At 47.6% G+C, this 19,659-nt stretch overlaps 1 protein-coding gene across 4 annotated transcripts in view; it reads right to left on the bottom strand.

Moving 5' to 3' along the window:
- The window catches only part of Sptan1 (spectrin alpha, non-erythrocytic 1), a 70,095-nt gene that overhangs the window by 12,405 nt on the left and 38,031 nt on the right, over positions 1-19,659 (bottom strand). Inside the window, exons 20-41 of one of the 4 annotated variants that reach the window (XM_048344114.1) lie at positions 19,374-19,466; positions 18,967-19,101; positions 17,198-17,346; positions 16,113-16,172; positions 14,832-15,030; positions 13,887-13,991; positions 13,399-13,422; positions 12,301-12,336; positions 10,463-10,510; positions 9,774-9,865; positions 9,363-9,507; positions 9,093-9,274; positions 8,371-8,470; positions 8,058-8,255; positions 7,834-7,980; positions 5,930-6,033; positions 5,634-5,796; positions 5,280-5,294; positions 3,615-3,746; positions 3,295-3,432; positions 2,403-2,507; positions 400-608 (exon numbers count right to left, since the gene is read on the bottom strand). In XM_048344114.1, the coding sequence (XP_048200071.1) occupies positions 400-608; positions 2,403-2,507; positions 3,295-3,432; positions 3,615-3,746; positions 5,280-5,294; positions 5,634-5,796; positions 5,930-6,033; positions 7,834-7,980; positions 8,058-8,255; positions 8,371-8,470; positions 9,093-9,274; positions 9,363-9,507; positions 9,774-9,865; positions 10,463-10,510; positions 12,301-12,336; positions 13,399-13,422; positions 13,887-13,991; positions 14,832-15,030; positions 16,113-16,172; positions 17,198-17,346; positions 18,967-19,101; positions 19,374-19,466 (2,579 nt within the window). The remainder of the gene's footprint in view (positions 1-399; positions 609-2,402; positions 2,508-3,294; positions 3,433-3,614; positions 3,747-5,279; positions 5,295-5,633; positions 5,797-5,929; positions 6,034-7,833; positions 7,981-8,057; positions 8,256-8,370; positions 8,471-9,092; positions 9,275-9,362; positions 9,508-9,773; positions 9,866-10,462; positions 10,511-12,300; positions 12,337-13,398; positions 13,423-13,886; positions 13,992-14,831; positions 15,031-16,112; positions 16,173-17,197; positions 17,347-18,966; positions 19,102-19,373; positions 19,467-19,659) is intronic. The other 3 variants (XM_048344116.1, XM_048344117.1, XM_048344118.1) reach the window with 3 other exon arrangements.

Raw genomic sequence — 19,659 nt, 5'->3', positions numbered from 1 at the left:
CTGGAGAAAAATGGAGGAGGTAGTAAGTTTGACAAGAAATGCACTCACTACCTTAGGTATGTAACTGTAACCCCTCTGTACTCTGTACATAACCTTGAACACACACACACACACACACACACACACACACACACACACACAGCTCTCCTTGGAGAAGTGGTCTTCTCGGATTAGATGCAAGTGCACTAACTTCCCCAGGGGCAGGATCTAGTGTGACACGAGGGTTGTCACCCTCGTGGGCCACTGTGGGTCACCACTGGAGAAACTGCCGTATCCCAGGTGAGCATGGGGAGCTGGGGACTCGCGCAGCTGCACGCCTGCTTCACAGCCCCAGAGGCCTGGGACACCCGCCTCTCCTGCACTCCCGCTGCCCATGCTAACAGCCACAACAACGCGTACTTTATCCAGGACTCCTCATCATCCATGTCCCGGAAGAACTGGTGCAGGCGGTGGGACTCGCTGAGCTTGGCTCGCCGGGAGGCCGCCATGCTCTTGATCTTCTGGAAGCGCCCGTTGATGTTGTCCCGCTTATCCTTCACTTGGGAAGTGTCGAAGGCACTGCTGGTCATCAGGCTGTCCGCCTGGCTGTTCAGGTCTTTCAGGCGATCCTGTGGGAGGGGGGCGGGGCGCACAGGGAGGGTGAGAAGCCTGGGTCTCCCAGGAATAACTGTGCACAAGTAAGAACTCAGGCATCCTGAGCACTTGTCCCATGGGCATCTTTGGCACTTGGTGAGGGCAAACGATTTTCATAGTGACCTAAGAAATGACCTGCCGATATCACTGTAGGACACTGTGTGTGACACTGTGACACTGGCACTGGTGGTGCAAAGGCAGGGGGTGAGGAGTGCCAGCACCTAGGCACACAGCCAGGCGGCGGCAAACACATTTCACTGTTTCACTTTGATTTCAGCGTTCTGGTGCTGGGGATAGAGCTCAGAGCCTTCTGCTCTACACCACAGGCTAGACGGTCCTGAAACTATTCTATACTAAGAAACAAATGTTAATTTTATTATCTGTGCCTTTTTACTTGAAAGACAGGCAAGCACTGGCAATTCTGCCTTAGGCAGCCAAGAAATATTTTGTCTGGGATTACGAAGTTTATTGCTATGATAAAATTCAGACTTGTGGAGAAAATGACAGCTTTGGAGAATTTCCATCCATCACCATGAGTTTGGCAGTTTCTCCAAACAAAAATTATTTCTCTGATGAGACTGGTGAGTGTGTTGAGAATGCCAAGTTTTGGTACTACATCTGTGCCAACATTTAGAACCAACCCACACCTCAGTGAGCCAGCACTTCCTGATTACCATGATGCCATGAGCCTGCAGAGCCACAAAACAGAGACGGCCAGTGGATTTGAACAGAGTGCAGAGTCCAACTCCAACCATTGGAACTCAACTATCCTCCTCCCCTCAGTAACCTCTATCTCGTTAGATACAAAATAGCACTATAAACTGAGCTCAGAGCAACCATATCCAGATACAGGGCTGGGAATATGGCCTAGTGGCACAGTGCTCACCTCATACATGAAGCCCTGCGTTCCATTCCTCAGCACCACACTTATAGAAAAAGCCGGAAGTGGCGCTGTGGCTCAAGTTGGCCGAGTGCTAACCTTGAGCAAAAAGAAGCCAGGGACAGTGCTCAGTCCCTGAGTTCAAGCCTCAGGACTGGCAAAAAAAAAAAACCCTAAACAAACAAACAAAAAAAACCCAGATGTCTCCTACTAAGCTGATTAGAGAGATCTGCTAAAATGTCATTCTTCTCATTCCTTTCTCCTTTTTTGTCCTTTAAAAAAAAAAATCTTGGTGGGCACCAGTGGCTCATATCTTTAATACTATCTACTTGGGAGGCTGAGATCTGAGGACTGCGGATGGAAGCCAGGCTGGGCAGGAAAGCCTGTGAAACTCTTATATCTGATTCAATTATAGGTAAAACTGGAGTGGCGCTGTGGCTCAAGTGGTAGAGGACTAGCCTTGAGCAAAAGGAGCTCAGGGACAGCACTCAGATCCCGAGTTCAAGGCCTAGGACTAGCAAAAACAAAACAAAACAAAACAAAAACCACACACACAGAGACAACACAAAAAACCATAATTAACTCTTGTTTTTTTCACAAGATCTCACTATAGAATCCAAGATGGCCTAAGCTCTCCACCCATCCTTCTGTTCCAGCCTCTTAAGTGCTGGGACGGCCGATGTGCCATCATGGCTAGTTCTTTTCCTTCTGATGAAAGTTATTGTTCATGAGAATGTTATTTATACCATAGAACTTTAGTATTACTAATTCCATCACTTTCTATTTTTAATTAGGTTCCCAACAGGCAAACACAAAATCCTTATGGGCATGAATTGATAAGAACGAAATGGCCCGAGGTTACATGCTGTGAGAGCCACTGCAGGCTTACCTCATGGGCTGATATGTCCGCCTCCAGCAGCTGGTGCTTTTTCAGCAGGTTGTTGACAGAAGCTAGGTCTTTGCCATAATCCTCAGATGCTAGAAGTGCCTCCACCTGGCATTGGAAACACCCAAAGAAAGGCCATTGTATGGGCATATGCGGTGTTGTGGGAAAGCCAGAATGCCCAGCTTCTACTCCAAGCGTGCTGGGTCAGTTTGCCTGTTCTGCAAAGCCAGTACAACTCAAGAGCTCACTAATGGAAAAGGGAGGGGAGAGGCACAGGCTTCATGGGCAGAGAGAAGAGCAGTACTACTGTGCTGCAGCCCAAGGTAAGGACCAGCACTGTGAGCCACAATGGCATACGGCAATGCCCACTGCTACACACTTACAACACTCAATATGTTCAAATATGGCTGCTCTAATATGGCAGCTTTCTCTGAGGGACTTATCCAGGCCCCCAAATGTCTGAGAAGTTTTCAGTGACCTAGAATAACATCCCTTACCTACTAATGTAAAACACTGTGAACTCTCCTATCAACTACACCCCTCCAAACATCCAGTGAAGCCCAGTCTCTGAAATGCTAATAGTAGTGGTATCTAACAATGTCTTTGTTTATATTCTCTATATCGTCTCAATTTCCTGCGTGGAGAGTCTCACACTCTGGCTCTGACTCGCTGCTCCTTCAGTTCTGTCTTGGCGCAGGTTTGTCAGAGCTCCTGTTGGCCAGACCCTACTTCTCTTCCCTGCAAGAGGAGGGGCTGAGCCTGAGTTCCACTCCAAACACCCATTCCTTCAGCCCTTATGTGCGTCCCAGGAAACCACAGACTTCACGCCGAGCATCTGTGCCCAAAGGCACCTGCTGAGTGGAGCCTGCCTTCTCACGGCTGGGGCGTGCATTACCTCAGAGAGCCAGAAGTCAAAGTCCTTGATCCCAGTGTTGAAGTTCTGCTGCTTGTTGGCCTCTTTCAGCTTCTGGCTCTTCTCAGCTGACTTCTGTACCAGGAACTGCCACTGGTCAGCGAGGGCAGCCAGGCGGGCCTGCAGAAAGAAGGGCAGCCGTGCAGGATGGAGAGGTTATGAAGAGGAAAAGGTGACAGGAGCCCTTGGCCCTGCATCCTATGCATAAGAGCTGAGCGGCCACACTTGGATGTTTCGGAGGCCTCATGCAGTGGCCGCTGCTGCTCCTCCTGGGCCAGCAGGAGTCCTCGGGCTGGACTTACCTTGACAGCGTCTTCGCTGCCAGCGCACGCCCCACGCTCGATGAGGGAGTTGCCCATGTCGATGACTCCACGGATACGGTCGGCATTGGCATGCAGCTCTGCCTCGAAGGCCTGGTGCTTCTGGTGCTTGCTCTGAAAATACCAAACCACCCTTCAGAGCCAACTCTTGGAGGGTGGAGCTTTAATGCAGGATGGAGGGAAACTTACAAAAGAACTGCTTAAGAGTTGTTGCTCACAGGTGGTAACCACGGAAGTGTGTGAGGCAATAGGGCCAGCGGAGGGTGTGGACCGAGGATAAAGGGTCCACCAACTTGGGAGCAGGACAGGGAGTGGTCCTGAAAGCAGCTGCAGCAGCTGGCTGGGGAAACGCCTGATGATTATATACTTTAGCATTTTGCAGCAGATGGCAATGCCAATTTCAGTCTTGGGGCTACTTGTTGCCAACTTCCATCCATGCTCTATTATGTCCTTAATGGCCAGAGGCTTGGACAATACCAGGCACGGGGGACAGCTCATTACCCAGGGCGACCATCTGCATCCAGCTATACACTAGATGGCTGGTCATGTTCCCCTGATGACAGGAATAGTCTACAGCTGTTGCCGACCTAGGCTTTGCTGGCTGTTCACGTGATAGCTGGCATTAGTCAAGGCACTGGGCTGATCTCAGAAGACAGCCTGATGGGAGGCTGGGATTTGTTTTTGCCAGGAAAGCATTCATTAAGGGGTCGATCGTACTGTAACACTATGAGAGACGACTGCAAGGACATAGCGGCTGTAGCACAATTCTGGGGGAAACACTGGACAGGTGAGAAGCGCAGGATCTCAGGGGAGTGTTACTGGGAGGAATAAAACTAAGTAATAAAAAGCAGTAAAGCTGAGGAGGAATTCTGCACCAAATGTTTCATTTCAGAGGCAGCAACTATTACGATGGGGGAGCAGCAATGACATTGCTGTGCCACGTCCCCTAAGCTCCTGATCCAAACCACAAGGACAAGAAAGGGGCTCAGCCACTGTCCCCGACAAAGCCAGACCCCCTCTGACCACAGCCACAGGATTCGAACCCCATCTATTCACGGTACAGCCTCATTTCTTCCACTCATAGAATACAAATTTGAGCTAGGTGTTACTGGAGACACCTTTCACTGCCTCTTGGGCAATATCCACTGTCATCCCAACCTCTAGCTCTTGACCCTCTCAAGGTGGGAAGCAGCCACGGCCTCTGCAGTCCCTGGGGCCAGCACCGCCGGGCACCCACCTGGGTGTGTAGCGGACTCTCTTGCCAGGCTAGACTGACCCTGCCTGCGCCAGTGACACCATGAGCCATGGCAAGCCTGATCCAAATCTTATATAGCAAAACTGACTATTCCATCTTCAAAAGAAGCATCCTTTGAAGGAAAGCAGTCAACTACTGCCCCTCAAATCAAACACTGTACAGAATTTGTCTGTGTGATGAACTGGGGTGGGGAGGAGGCGTGCAGGTCGATTACAACAGGGAAAGCCACATCCCACAGGGACACCTGGATGGCGGGTGATGGGAGTATTAGAAATGAAAATGATGAAGAGACACCAGCGGACCACGTGTGACCACAGTAACAGTACTCTACAGAGAACACAAATACTGGAGGCTCACGTATCTATAACTCTTAAAAGCATAAAAAAACTTACCAGCAGCTTGGAAAGCTACAAAAACAGATTAAAAGACAAGAGTTCAGTACACAGATATGAACACGCATCAGCTATTTAACAGACATTCTTCCCCTGGGAAGCTCAGCACCTGGGAACGGTTTGGGGCGGGGTTGGGGATTCCAGAGACTTGCTAGAAGTGATGCCAGCTTTCAAATGGCTCTGAACATTTACTGGGGCTTTTCCAATAGCTTGGTTTATTGACATGTTTTCCATTGGCTTCATCGTGAATTTAAAGAGACCTCTTTATAGGTACGTCCCCTTTAAAGATGTCTTGTTTAACAGAGTCTACTCACAATTCGGGGCTACTTCAGGACAAACCCCAGCTTGGCTCACCTGGATGTTTGTGGGGTCCTTATAGGACTCATCACTGGCGGTCTGCAGCTTTTCACTGATCCATGCCTCAATCTCGTCCACATCTCGGCTGAACTGCTGCAGGGTCTGAGACTCTCCCAGCTTTGACCTTTTCTCAATCATCTGGGCTTTCAAGCGGCGCCACCTGAGAGAGGGAAGACGTGAGGCCGGCTGTGAGCCCCCCTACCATGGAGGAGGACATGAGATGGGCCAGGCTCCTCGTGTGAGGACACAGCCTCTCTGTTGGAGCTGGGCGCATCAGTGCACAGGACACCCACCTGTCCAAGACTTCATTGCGACGGCTTGCAATGTCTCCCTTGGCATAGTGACCAGCAGCAATGAGCTGGTCAGCAAAGGCCTGCAAGGCGGCGATCTTCTCTTCCTGTGGACAGACCGATACAGTTAGGATGGGCTGCAGCCGGGTCCTCCTACACTGCAGGTCTTCAGAAGGCACCGGTTATTTTGGGTGACTGGGAACTAGCTGGTGGCAGGATCAGAATACACTGACACTTTAGAAGCAGGAGTGAGCTTGATTTTCATCATTACGAGAGTACAGTTTAACTCAAGACTTGAGGTCACCCTGAGGTGCTGGACACTAGCAGATTTCACTCAACAAATTAGTCTTCCTAACAAGAAAAGACCATCAGATTCAACAACACAGTTGAGAGATCAGTTACAGAGTTTGTTCATTTAGTCCCTTACTGATCCATAAATTTCCTGGAGCTTGAACTTATGACCTAGGTGCTATCAGGCTAGTAGTGGTCTACCATTTGAGCCACAGCTCCACTTCTGGCCTTTTGGTGGTTAACCAGTAATAGAAGTCACATGAACATTCCTAACCAGGCTGGTTTCTCAGCCTTCTGAGTAGCTAGGATTATAAATAAGCATGAAGATGTGGTGTCCTGCCTTTTTTTTTTTTGCCAATCCTGGGCTTTGGACTCAGGGCCTGAGCACTGTCCCTGGCTTCCTTTTGCTCAAGGCTAGCACTTCTGGCCGTTTTCCATATATGTGGTACTGGGGAATTGAACCCAGGGCTTCATGTATACGAGGCAGGCTCTCTTGCCACTAGGCCATATTCCCAGCCCCTGCCTTTTTTTTTTTTTTTTTTTTTAAGTCAGTTCTGGGACTTAAACTCAGTACCTGAACTCTGTCTCTGAGCCTTTTCTGCTCAAAGCCAGCGCTTAACTACTTTGAGCCACAGAGCTATTTCTGAATTTCTGGTGGTTAATTGGAAGTAAGAATATCACAGACGGGCTGGGGATATAGCCTAGTGGCAAGAGTGCCTGCCTCGGATACACGAGGCCCTAGGTTCGATTCCCCAGCACCACATATACAGAAAATGGCCAGAAGCGGCGCTGTGGCTCAAGTGGCAAAGTGCTAGCCTTGAGCGGGAAGAAGCCAGGGACAGTGCTCATGCCCTGAGTCCAAGGCCCAGGACTGGCCAAAAAAAAAAAAAAAAAGAATATCACAGACTTTCCTGCCTGGGCTGACTTCGAACTGCTACCCTCCGAACTCAGCCTTCTAAGTGGCTAGGATTACAGGCATGAGCCACAAGCTCCCAGCTTTATTTATTTATTTTTGCCAGGCCTGGGGCTGGAACTCAGGACCTAAGTAAGCACTGTCCCTGGCTTTTTTTAGCTCCAGATTCGTACTCTACCATTTGAGCTACAGTGCCACCTCTGGCTATTTTTATATATGTGGTGCTGAGGAATCGAACCCAGGGCTTCAGGTATGTGAGGCAAGTGCTTTACCACTGGGCCACATTCCCAGCCCCTCTATTCACTTTTGATTGATGGATGGATTGCAGTGGTGAAGGGCAAGTGCTTCCAGTGAACTACACCTCTATCCCCTAACATTAAAACAAATTATACATGTCCTTTTCTTGACCAAAGACATACTTCATGGAGACATACAGTGATTTTAGTGCTTGTTTTTGTAGGCAATATTGAGTTGTTCTTTTTGGTGGTGCTGGGGCCAGAACCCAAGCGAGTGCTTCCGTACTGAGCTACACTTTCGGCCCATATGAAGTATTTACTTTGAGGAAACTGGCAAAGCTGTCTAGCTGAGATAGAACATCATAGTTATTTACTTCAATCATAAAGAAAGGAAAGGAGAATTAGGAAATACAGAAGATGTCCATCAGGAAAAATCGAAACTAAACTTACAAGGAACAGGGTCTCACCTGGACATTGATAGCTTTGTCGAAGTCCTCGTGTTTTTTAATCAGGGCCTCCACACTGTCCAGCGAGTCTCCTTTGTCTTCGGTGTTGAGGAAGGCCTCGCGGGCAGCCATCCAGTTCTCAGCTTGTTCACAATCCCGATGAAACAGCTGAGGGAACAGACTGGAAGGTGAGAAGCCGAGCCACTGGCAAGGAAAGTCCTGGTGGGGAGCCAAAGCACACGTACCTGCAACTCAAGGCACTGGTCCAGCATCATCCTGCGCTGTACCCAGGCCTGTTCCAGGTCTGTCCGCTCCTGATCAAGAACATCAAGTTTCTCCTTGATCTCTGGGCTGGCATAGTGCCCATGAGCCAGCAGTTGCTGCCCAAACTGCTCAAAAGCCTGGAAAGTGCCAGCCCTGGCATCAATTTCTGTCCGGTGTTCCTGCCAAGAGGAGGGAAGGGATTAGGTAACTGGCAGAAGATGCCCATGTTAGTGTCAACCACTGGCTTTCAATGAAGGGTGGGGGCGAGGCCACTGAGCAAGCGAGTCTACCCACCTGGTGTCGTTCCAGCAAAGCTTCGGCTCCAGTGACGTCCTTTGCTAGCTCATCCGATGACACCAATCCCCGGATTCCATTGATCCAAGACATGAGATCCCTGGAAAGCAGACCGGCAGAGGACCAGCTATTACATGCTACCAGGCAGGCAGGCTTTCTGCCTAGGGAAACTCAAGGCCACTTTTGCTGCAGGAAACAATTCTTATTCTCGTCATTTTTCAAATGGGCTGGGGCTTGTTTTGTTGAAATATTTTTTTTTTGCCAGTCCTGGGCCTTGGACTCAGGGCCTGAGCACTGTCCCTGGCTTCTTCCCGCTCTCCCACTCTGCCACTTGAGCCACAGCGCCGCTTCTGGCCGTTTTCTGTATATGTGGTGCTGGGGAATCGAACCCAGGGCCTCATGTATCCGAGGCAGGCACTCTTGCCACTAGGCTATATCCCCAGCCCCTTGAAATATTTTTTAAAAACTAAAAACAACAACAACAAAAAAAAGGTCTGTATTCCCAAGAAGAAAGCCAAAGAGCTTTTTTCCCCCGCTAGTCCTAGGGCTTGAACTCAGGGCCTGGGAACTGTCCCCAAGCTTCTTTTGCTGAAGACTAGCACTCTACCACTTGAGCCACAGCGCCACTTCCAGCCTTTTCTGTTTATGTGGTACTAAAGAATTGAACCCAGGGCTTCGTAAAGGTCCTATACTACAGACCTGAACCACATTCATTTTTTTACCGGAAGTCACTAAGAAAGCGCTGCAGGTCATGGGAATCGCCCAGCTTGGCCTTGCGCTGGTCCGCGCGCTTCCCTAGGCTGGTCCAGGCTTGGTTTAACTCGGTGCACTTCTCCTTCAGGTCCTCTGCGGACTCGGGGTGAGACTGGATCAGGCGTTGGGCCGTCTCCCCTAGGGAGTTTACCTGTGGAAAAGAAGTGGTGAGGAAACAGAAACCAGGGAGCTCTGCTCTGCAGAAATGAAGGCTTCACTCTCCCCCTGGCCTTTAGCACCTTGTCACCGAGAGCTGCCAGGTCCCTCTCGAAGCCCTCATGCTTGCGCTGCAGGGCCTGGACACTGGCTAGATCATGGCCGTAATTGTCGGTGTTCAGAGCCTGGTTCTTCTCCTCAATCCATTCTTTGGTTTCGTCGGCATCTCTGCATGAGACACACCCAAGTCAAGAGCCATTGAGTACTTGTGCATGAAACCACCAGGAGAATTGCTTCAGTGGCACCCGTGGATGGCCACTGACAACAAGTTCGTCTTCAGTAGTATTGATGCTGTGTCAGGAGTGGCCTAGGTGACACAGACACTACCAGCAAGACCCAGATGTTAGGCTGGGATCCTGGTCCCCAAAGTCAGGGCTATTAGTGTGAGTGGGCAGTGCCGCTTGTCCCAGCCTCAGCCGGAGTAGGACCCTCACCTGTGGAACCTCTGGACTTCATGGGCACTGCCCAGGAGCTGGCTTCGCTCTTCAGCCAGTTGCTGCAGCGACCGCCAACGCTCATTCAATTCCTGCAAGAGGACAGCAGTATCAGCCCTATTCCCACCCTTCTGGGGCCTGGGGAAATGGCTAAACTAGAGCAAGTGCCAGGGTCCTATGGCTTCCTATTTCCAAGTTTCCTGGTTGAACAAATACTACAGAGAAGAGCAACATTCCACACAGTCAAAAGCAGCTGATGCCTTGAACACCGCTTGAGTGCCTGACTGAGGAATGCCCTTGGAAAGCGGCAGGGCAGCCTAACTCGTCCTCACTCTCAACCAGACTGGTGCTTGGTATGTGGCACCTACTTTATGAGCAACTGCTGAGGGGACAAATGCCAAGAATCTGCTTTCCAACACTCACTCAGAGAGAGTTGGCAAGCAGGGCAGGCTCTGATTTGCTGTGGATGGTGGAGGGAAGGCCAGCAGCACTGCTCAGCACTTTTGAGGCTGGCCTGGAAAAGCTGACCAAGCCTCCTTGCACAAGCAGGCTGGTGTTGACCAGGGTGTTCAGGGGAAAGTCTCCTGGAGACCAGGAGAGCGACTCTGGCCACAGCTTGCCCTGATGATGAGGACAAGAGTTCCACACCACAGGGAAGGAAGATCAGGGAAGTAAGCACCATGTCTTACCTTGATGGAATTGAAGGTGGCCACGGTGTGAACCATAAGACGGGCAGACTGTAAGGACAGGGGGGAACCAATGAGACAGCTATTTGTACATTGAGGTCTGAGTGTCAACTGCTACTGATTAGGTCTCGGTGGCCAACCAAAATTACCTTAAGGGACACTGACAACATTTGGAGGAGAGGCATTAAGGATCAGCCACCAGAAAAACAAAAACAGCCCACAGCTCCATCAGTTTATCTGACATCGTCTGACCAGAAAGCAGTGACAACACAATAGCTAGTGCACAGAAAAAGCAGCTCAAAGACTAGGGGAGTGTAACATTTTCTTATCCGCACAAGTTAGTTAACAGGGAGGTGAAGTTACTGGGATGTCAGCATGCTCCTGTAGGAAGAGCACAGGTTTATCAGAGGAAAAAAAGCCATGAATAAGCTTTCCTCTCAAAAGTGCAGACATTTCCCCACATCTAAGTGCCTGGAAGTTCAGAGTTCACCCAATTTATGTGAAAGAAACTCCCGATATGGCAATGGAATTCCACAGATGCTCCCCTGAACCTCAAGGTAACACATGGGTGTGTACGGAAAGAATGGAGTCTTTAACTCCTAGTTTCTGCATGGGAAATCATTGTATTATTCCCCCCCTTATTTCTTTGTACTTGCCTCCTTCTACATTAAATATTTACTAAAACTTAGAAAAGAAATCAAGATGTGCTGGTGTTTACAAAGGTATCTGGGCTGGGTGCTGGTGGCTCATGCCTATAATCCTACCTATTCTGGAGGCTGAGATCTTAGGCCTGAGGTTTGAAGCCACCTAGGCAATCAAATATGAGAGACTTGTACCTTCAACTAGCCAGCAAAAAGCTGGAACTTTATGTACTATTTTGCCTACACTGAGGCCTGAATTCAGAGCCTCTACTCTAGCTCTCACTCATGGCTAGTACTGTACCACTTGAACTACAGGCTTTACTTCTGACTTTTTTTTGTTTTTGTTTTTTTGGTCAGTCCTGGGCCTTGGACTCAGGGCCTGAGCACTGTCCCTGGCTTCTTTTTGCTCAAGGCTAGCACTCTGCCACTTGAGCCACAGCGCCACTTCTGGCCATTTTCTATATATGTGGTGCTGGGGAATTTAACCCAAGGCTTCATGTATACTAGGCAAGCACTCTTGCCACTAGGCCATACTCCCAGCCCCACTTCTGACTTTTTTTGAGGCTTGAGATGAGTCTCACAGACTTTGCTGCTTGGGCTGGTATTGAACTGAGATCCTCAGATGTCAGCCTCCTGAGTAGCTAAGATTACAGATGTGAGCCTGGTGAAGATATCTCTCTATATATCTCTATTGTACTGAGGCTTGAATTCAGCCTTTTCTGTTCAAGGATGGTGCTCTACCACTTGAACTACAGCTCCACTCCCAGCTTTTTTCTAAACGGACATACGTGTCTCATGGACTTCCCTGCCCTTGCTGTCTTTGAACTGAGATCCTTAATTCTCAGCCTCCTGAGTAGCTAGGATTACAGGGGTGAGCCACTGGTACCTAGCTTGTATGAACTTTGATGTGTTACAAGTATTTTTGTCTTTTACATGCTCAGCCTTTTTCCTACTTATATCATTCACTTGGTCTGCCATTAAGATCATTCTTGACTACACAGTGCCTTGGAAGGGTGCTGACACTGACATGATCTCTTCTATTGAGGATCTGAATAAGAGCACGTTGTTTCTGTGTACTACATATTACATCTTTGGAGAAAATGGAATATCAAGTGTAAGGAAAAGTCTGCCTAAAAAAGTCTACGGATGACCAAAGGCTCAGGACAAGCTAAACCCTCAGAAAAAGGTAGGACTCCTTACCTTCCATGGAGAGGCTGTCTTGGAATCCGCTTCATCCTATTCAAAGAAGGGTGAGTTTAGATAGGAGAGCCATCACACCACATCAGTGACTAGTGTGTCCAGTAGAGCTCCCAGATAAATTGAACACTGTCATACTGCTGTGACCGATAGCTGACTGTGACTAAAAACAGGGAGCCAGGTGCTGGTGACTCACCCATGTAATCCTAGCTACTCAGGAGGCTGAGGTCTGAGGATCACAGATTGAAGCCAGCATGGGCAGAAGTCTCTGTGAGACGATTATCTCCAATTAACCACTCAAAAAACTGGAAGTGGGGCTGGGAATGTGGCTTAGTGGTAAAGTGTTTGCCCAGCATGCATGAAGCCCTGGGTTTGATTCCTCAGTACCACATCAACAGAAAAGGCCGAAGTGGCACTGGGGTTCAAGTGGTAGAGCACTAGTGTTGAACTAAAGAACTCAGGGACATTGCCCAGGCCCACAATAAACAAGATAAGACAAAACAAAACAAAATCCAAGCAAACAAGAATCAACTTTTCTCTTTCTTTCTTTCTTTCCTTTTTTTTTTGCCAGTCCTGGGGCTTGAACTCAGGGACTGAGCACTGTCCCTGGCTTCTTTTTGCTCAAGGCTACCACTCTACCACTTGAGCCACAGTGCACTTCTGGTTTTTTCTGTATTTGTGTTGCTGAGGAATCAAACCCAGGACTTTGTACATGCTAGCCACGCACTCTACCAATAGGCCACATTCCTGGCCCAAGAATCAACTTTTGTTTATGCCATGCTCATAGGTTTTGTTGTAAGAGGTTAAAAAAACAAAGTCTAATGAGCCGGGTATTGGTAACTCTTTCCTCGAATCCTAGCTGCTCAGGAAACAGGATCATGGTTCAAAGCTAGCCCGGGAAGCAAATCCATGAGTCTTGTTATCTGCATTTAACCAAAAACAAAAACTGGATGTGGAGGTGTGGCTAAAGTGACAAAATGTCAGTCCTGAGCACAGAAAACTAAGATAGTGCCATGCTGAGTTCAAGCCCAGTACTGGCACACACATGCACAAAAAAATCTCTTTCCCACTCACGTTCCACATGGAGCCTCTGCAACTTACCTTGGGCATCATACCATACATTTCCTGCAATAGAGGGAACAGTTTTAGCATAAGAGTAAATATATACATCTTAGAACATAGAATACTGACAAAAATATTAGCAGATCAAGAAATGATGGAGAGATTTACAGAAGATGGGAATGATAGCTGTACTTGACAAGTATTAATGGGCAAGACCTTTCAATTATTTATGGAATTCATGAATTTGCCTTAAAGAACTAAAAAAGTACTTAACAACTCTCATAGCATTTCATACCCCTGGATGAAGGGGAGGGATACTGGCCCAAAAAGTTAAAATGGCTTGTAGTCAAAAAAAGTTAAAAAAAGTCAAAAAAAAAGTCAAAAAAAAAGTTAAAATGGCTTGTAGTAAAAAAGTTAAAATGGCATGTAGTCACAACTCTGTACTAGGAAAAGCTGTTGTGCATGCATGAAGGAACCAAGCTGATCCCTGATTCCGCTAAGCCTCGCTCTAAGATGGAGACACCCACCTGCTGTTGCACGGCTTGCACCTCCTCTGCCATCAGACCTTCAGACTCTAGGTCTTCAGCCACCTTGTTGATGTCCTTCAGCCGGGACTCATTGGCCTTCAGATCCTTTAAATCAAAAGCTAAAATAACTGCACTGCAATAGTAAGTGGAGGGAGAAGAAGGCACAGATTCTCAGAAGCAATGGTGTAACCATATAGATTTGCTCTCCAGGTATTATATGAAAAAGCTGAAGGTCAGTACCCAGGCCCAGAGTTCAAGACCCAGGACTAGGGGAAGTCAGGAGGACCAATAAGTTTAAGGCCAGCAAACTCAGTCTCAAACAAACTAGCAGGAAAAGATTATTTTTACATCTTTTTGTATAATGTAGGTTTAGAAAAGTTTTTTTCCCTCACTTTTTTTTTTTGGAGTGCTGGAGATTAAAGCGAGGGTCTTATACATGCTAAGCCAGTACCCCACAACTGAGCCGTGTCACCAGTCCCCTCAGGAAACTTCTTAGAACAACTGGTAGAGGAAACAGCATTGCCTTTCTTTGAAACTGGTGCAGGAAGTTCCTATTAACTTCATTTTTAGTAGTCACAGATCTCTACCTCATACATCTATTAACGCTACAAATGGTGAATCACAATCTACAGATTATTGTGTAATCTGTGTTTAAAAATCAAAGAGATGCCAGGCATTAGTGGCTCATACCTGTAATCCTAGCTGCTACTCAGGAGGCTGAGATCTAAGGATAACGGTTCAAAGCCAGCCCAGGCAGAAAAGTCCCTGTGAGACTCTCACCTCCAATTAACATCAGAAAACCAGAAGTGGCTCTGTGGCTCAAAGTGGTAGAGCACTCGCTTTGAGCAAAAGAGCTCAGGGACAGCACCCAAGCCCCGAGTTCAAACCCTCCTCAAAAAAATCAGGAGAACTGTCTGTAAGCAGTTCTTTTTTAGCTCCCCATACCTTCTGGAAGTCATCAAACTTCTTCTGCAGCACCTCGACCTGCTCCAAGTCGGCACCGACCTCTTCATTTGTCAGAGCAGCTTCCTTCTCATTGATCCACTGCTGCAGCTCATTTGCTTCACGGAACAACATAAACTTCTTGCAACTTTTCTCCAACATGCCTTTACGCTTCTCGCCCAGTTCCAGCAGAGAATGGTACCTAATGCAGGCCAAGGGGAACAAGAGAGGCAAGGAGGACAGTTAGCTACCGATGGCTATTAACACAAAGGCAAGCTACGCATCTCCAAGGTGTGCTCGAAGGCATGAGCGTGTAATGATGGTGCCCTGACAACAAAGACTCAGAACATGAACACGAGGATCCCAAGTACCCGCTTACAGCCTTAGGAATAAACACACAATTCACAGTTCAGAACTGGGGGCTACAATAGCCACACACACTCATCAGAAGGTCAATTTTGCATTTGCGACATGGGAACCACACACACTTAGCACGGAAACATAGGGTTCTTGCGACTGATTACAGCTGAGAGAGGAATTTGCACAATGTATATGTATGATTTTTCTTGTCTTTTATAATTCTGAGCAGTCCCTGAGTGGGGAAGGTATAATGAGCCCGCGATGGCCTGAGACAGATGCTGTGGCTTTATCTCTGGATCAGTAAGACATGTCTACAGCTACATTTTTGGTTATTTTAGAAAGTTGTGACAACTTTGAAAGCAAAGGTAGAGTGCACTATGTCCACACAATTTCATTATCTGGAAGGGTCAAGATTCCATTATCTGGAAGACTGAAGAAGAATCAAAGAATATTCTAAGATTAAAATACAAAAAATTCAACTCCTACTATCTTTAAAGATATAAAAAGGTCAACACTAGGAAAGTAAACTAAAAGGAAAAATCTAAAATCACCATTAAACCTAAACTTGGCAAACAAGACTACAACAATTCAAGAACACTCTAACAGGTGTTTCATTCCCTTCCTACTAGGACAACACAGAATTGGCCTCAGGTTTGCTGCTGGCAGCAGATGTTGTGCCACAGAACCAACAGAGGGAAACCAACACCACTGTGAACACAGAGCAGCAGCACAAGGAAGCAGCCATGACAGCAGTGGTCACTGCCTTTCGGCGTTCCCAGCAAAGCTGCTGCGCAGACGCGCCCCACCCTTCCCCACCTCCTCTGTACTGGGTGGATGAGTGCCTTGAAGAGAAGCGGCAGAGGGAGAATGGACAGGTGTGTAGCAGTGGACACAGGGTGCTCACAAGGCTCTCAGCCTACTCACAGTTCTTCCACCTGTTTCATACGCAGAGATACACTGCCGGCCTCCTTAGTTATGCGTGTCCTGCACAGAGGGTACAGCAAAAGCATGCACAAATTAGTGGGATTAATCCACGGGAGTGATAAGCGGCAGGTCCGACTGGTGCTGTGATGGTGACAGTTAAAGTAGGGAAACTGAGGAGTCATTCAGAAGCTCTGAGAAGCAATCTAGGCCATGAGTGAAATCACGGTGAAGGCATAGCAGGAAAGTTAAATGAGAGGGTTAGTTGCCTTCACTTTCCTGACAAGGGCAGGTTTTCCTGTACTACAAACATCGTTAACTTCATAGAGTAGGATCAGGGGTCAAGATGGACTGGGAAGGAAATTTTCCTAATTGCTAATAACCAATTTTCTCTTGGATTTGATCATTTTTGCTCTCATATTCATGACTCTGGCCTCTGATGAGAACACAAAACCAAATGTCCCATTCTTGTCTCAACAATAAGAGAATCTAGAAGTATACAAGTGACTGCAATCATTTTAAGGATCACTAAGGTCAAAAAAGTTCCATTACTTTAAACTCTAGTGGAAATATATTTTCTGGATATTTCCCGAGTATCCAAAGCCATTGATTTCATTTGTGGGTTAAGATAGGTACTAACAGATGCAAGCCTTTATGGGGGCCAGCTATAGAAAGGAAGACAGCCTTTTGATTAAAAATAAGCTATTCTCAGAACACAAAGCCATGGCAGAGAAGCTCTCGAAATAGCCATCCAAACGGGAACAGAGCTGAGGGATGAAAAAAATCTGGAAACCCAATTTCAAAAGGCATCTTGAACCACAAGACAAAAGTTAAGACAACAGTGATTAGGAAAACGTGGTTTAGAAAAAGAAACTCAGAAACACTGGGAAAACAAAACAAAGGAGATTAAGGTACCACCTGCCTGGAATTTGGGCTCAAATAAGGAGACCAGTGGGTTAAAAGTGAAAGTCTTGGAAAGCAAGAGGTGGGCAGAAGGGCTCCAGATGCCTCAGGATACTGCCTACACCTTGGCTAGTGGGCAGACTAAGCCCCACATACTGCCTTTGTACTGACTGTGTGCCCCTTACTGGTTGTCAATCTGCTCCTGCCGCAGCGCGATGCTGCCCTGCTCCTCCAGAAGGTTCTCCCTCGAAGCTGACTGGGCAGGGTCCAGCTTCTTCACATATGCAGCAGGCACAAAACCCTGACGATCATTCACTTCCACTTTCCACCAGTCCTAATGGAGAAGAGAGGATTTAAAGTAGGTCCTTTTCAGAAAGAAGCAGAATCCACACACATGCCTATGTATTTGGGGACATGGGTGTGTGAGTTGTGTTCAAGCCTAAGAGCTTTCGTCATTTTACAAGGCAAGCACTCTTGCCACTAGGCCATATTCCCAGCCCCAGCTTTCGTCATTTTAAAAGGCCTGAGACAGTCACTTGGACCACCATGTGCAAAGGAGGCCACAGGTGACCCAAACAATGGCAGCTACCATGGCCATTCCAAATTATGTACCTCATATCCACATCTGACTAGTCAGCTTTCAGCAAGATTTCAACTCATAAAAAAACTGATACAGGGCTGAGAATGTGGCTTAGCGGTAGAGTACTTGACTAGCATACATGAAGCCCGGGGTCAATTCCTCAGTACCACATACACAGAAAAAGCCAGAAGTAGCACCATGGCTCAAGTGCTAGCCTTGAGCACAGAGAGGTTCAAGGATAGTAGCCAGGCCCTGGTGGCTCACGCCTGTAATCCTAGCTACTCAGGAGGCTGAGTCCTAAGGATTGTGGTTCAGGGCTGGGGATATGGCCTAGTGGCAAGAGTGCTTGCCTCATATACATGAGGCCCTGGGTTCGATTCCCCAGCACGACATATACAGAAAATGGCCAGAAGTGGCGCTGTGGCTCAAGTGGCAGAGTGCTAGCCTTGAGCAAGAAGAAGCCAGGGACACTGCTCAGGCCCTGAGTCCAAGCCCCAGGACTGGCCAAAAAAAAAAAAGGATTGTGGTTCAAAGCCAGCCCAGACAGGAAAGTCCATGAGACTCTTATCTTCAATTATCTGCTAAAAAGCCGGAAGTGGTGGTGTGGCTCAAAATGGTAGAGTACTAGCCTTGAGCACAAAACCTCAGGGGACAGCATGCAAGGTCCTAAGTTCAAGCCCCATGACCACCACCACCAATAATGAAAGCATCAAAAGAGCTGAAAGTGGAGCTGTGACTTAAGTGGCAGAGTGCTAGCCTTGAGCAAAAAAAACTCAAGGGCAGTGACCGGGCCATGAGCTCAAACTCCAGGACCAGCACCGCCCCCGCCACCCCCAAAGCAACAACAACAACAAAAAACCCTGTATGGGTCAAGGAAGAGAAGCTGATGAGCCTGAGAGGACGAAGCCTACATGGCGCTATCACAGCTGTGTTCAACTTTCTGACAGGATGAGACACAGCTACAGAGTCTAGGTTAATAGCTGAGAGGAGGGGTAGAAGAAGTAGCTTGTGGTGGAGCACTTCTCTAGCAATGCATGAGGTTCCAGCCTCAGCAAAACAAACACCACAACCACAACCACAACCCACAGGTGCAAGTTACCCAAGAGCAGACCAGGCTCAAAGGCAAACATTCTACCTAAAGATTACCTAAACTGTAATAGAAACTATCTCAGAGGACAGTTCTCTGCATAACTTGCAGGACACATTCAGGAGGACAGATCTGGACCCTTCCTAATCTTACACAGCAGTAGATTCACAGATGAAGGAGGTCGGCAAGGAAACCCTCCTACCCATATTTAACCACTCCAAGGACCCCCAATAGAACACACTTGGCAGTGTGAAGGTCTCAGGCACCCTCCCCTTTCTATGCCTTGCCTTGTTAGTGCTGTTGAGCAAAGTGAGAATATCTCCTTTTTTCATGGTGACCTCACGAGGACTCTTCTCCTGATAGTCGTAGAGAGCCAGGACCAGCTCCTTCCCGGTCTCATCATCCATTGGAGCCACTTGTTGCTACAATCCAAAGGAAAGGCAAAATGATTAAAGGACATCCACAGCACATTATCTGTACCATAACAAAGCCCAACTCTAGGAGCTGTACCAACTTTACCAAATACACATGCAGGAGAGTCTTCACCAAAAATGGTAATGAAATTTTATTCAAGCTGATAGGTATGTTTACAAAATTTCAATTAAAACTGTCTCACTATAAACCTTTGTTTTGGTGTCCCAAGTATGCTGACCATTCTATTTCCTAAGGAACCTAGAACAGCTATACCACTTACCCGGCATGACTGAGCCTGCTCACGTAAAGCCTGGATGCTGCTGCCATAGGCACTGAGATCCGACATCAACGCTTCGTGTTTCTTCAGCAGAGCCTGAAACACAAGCATACATGGCACCCTGCACGAGAAGCCTGAGCTGCATCCTCCTGCACAAGGCCTCCCTTCTTTAAAGATTAAACATTTCAGTGAAATACCACAACATATATAAAACTCTGCCCAATTTTACCTATCTATTTATATAGAGACATAGACTTTAAATATACAGCGACATGGAGAATATTATATC

This window comes from Perognathus longimembris, chromosome 1 (genome assembly GCF_023159225.1).
Source record: "Perognathus longimembris pacificus isolate PPM17 chromosome 1, ASM2315922v1, whole genome shotgun sequence".
Classification (NCBI taxonomy): Eukaryota; Metazoa; Chordata; class Mammalia; order Rodentia; family Heteromyidae; genus Perognathus; species Perognathus longimembris.
This window is presented reverse-complemented; position numbering and strand designations above follow the sequence as displayed.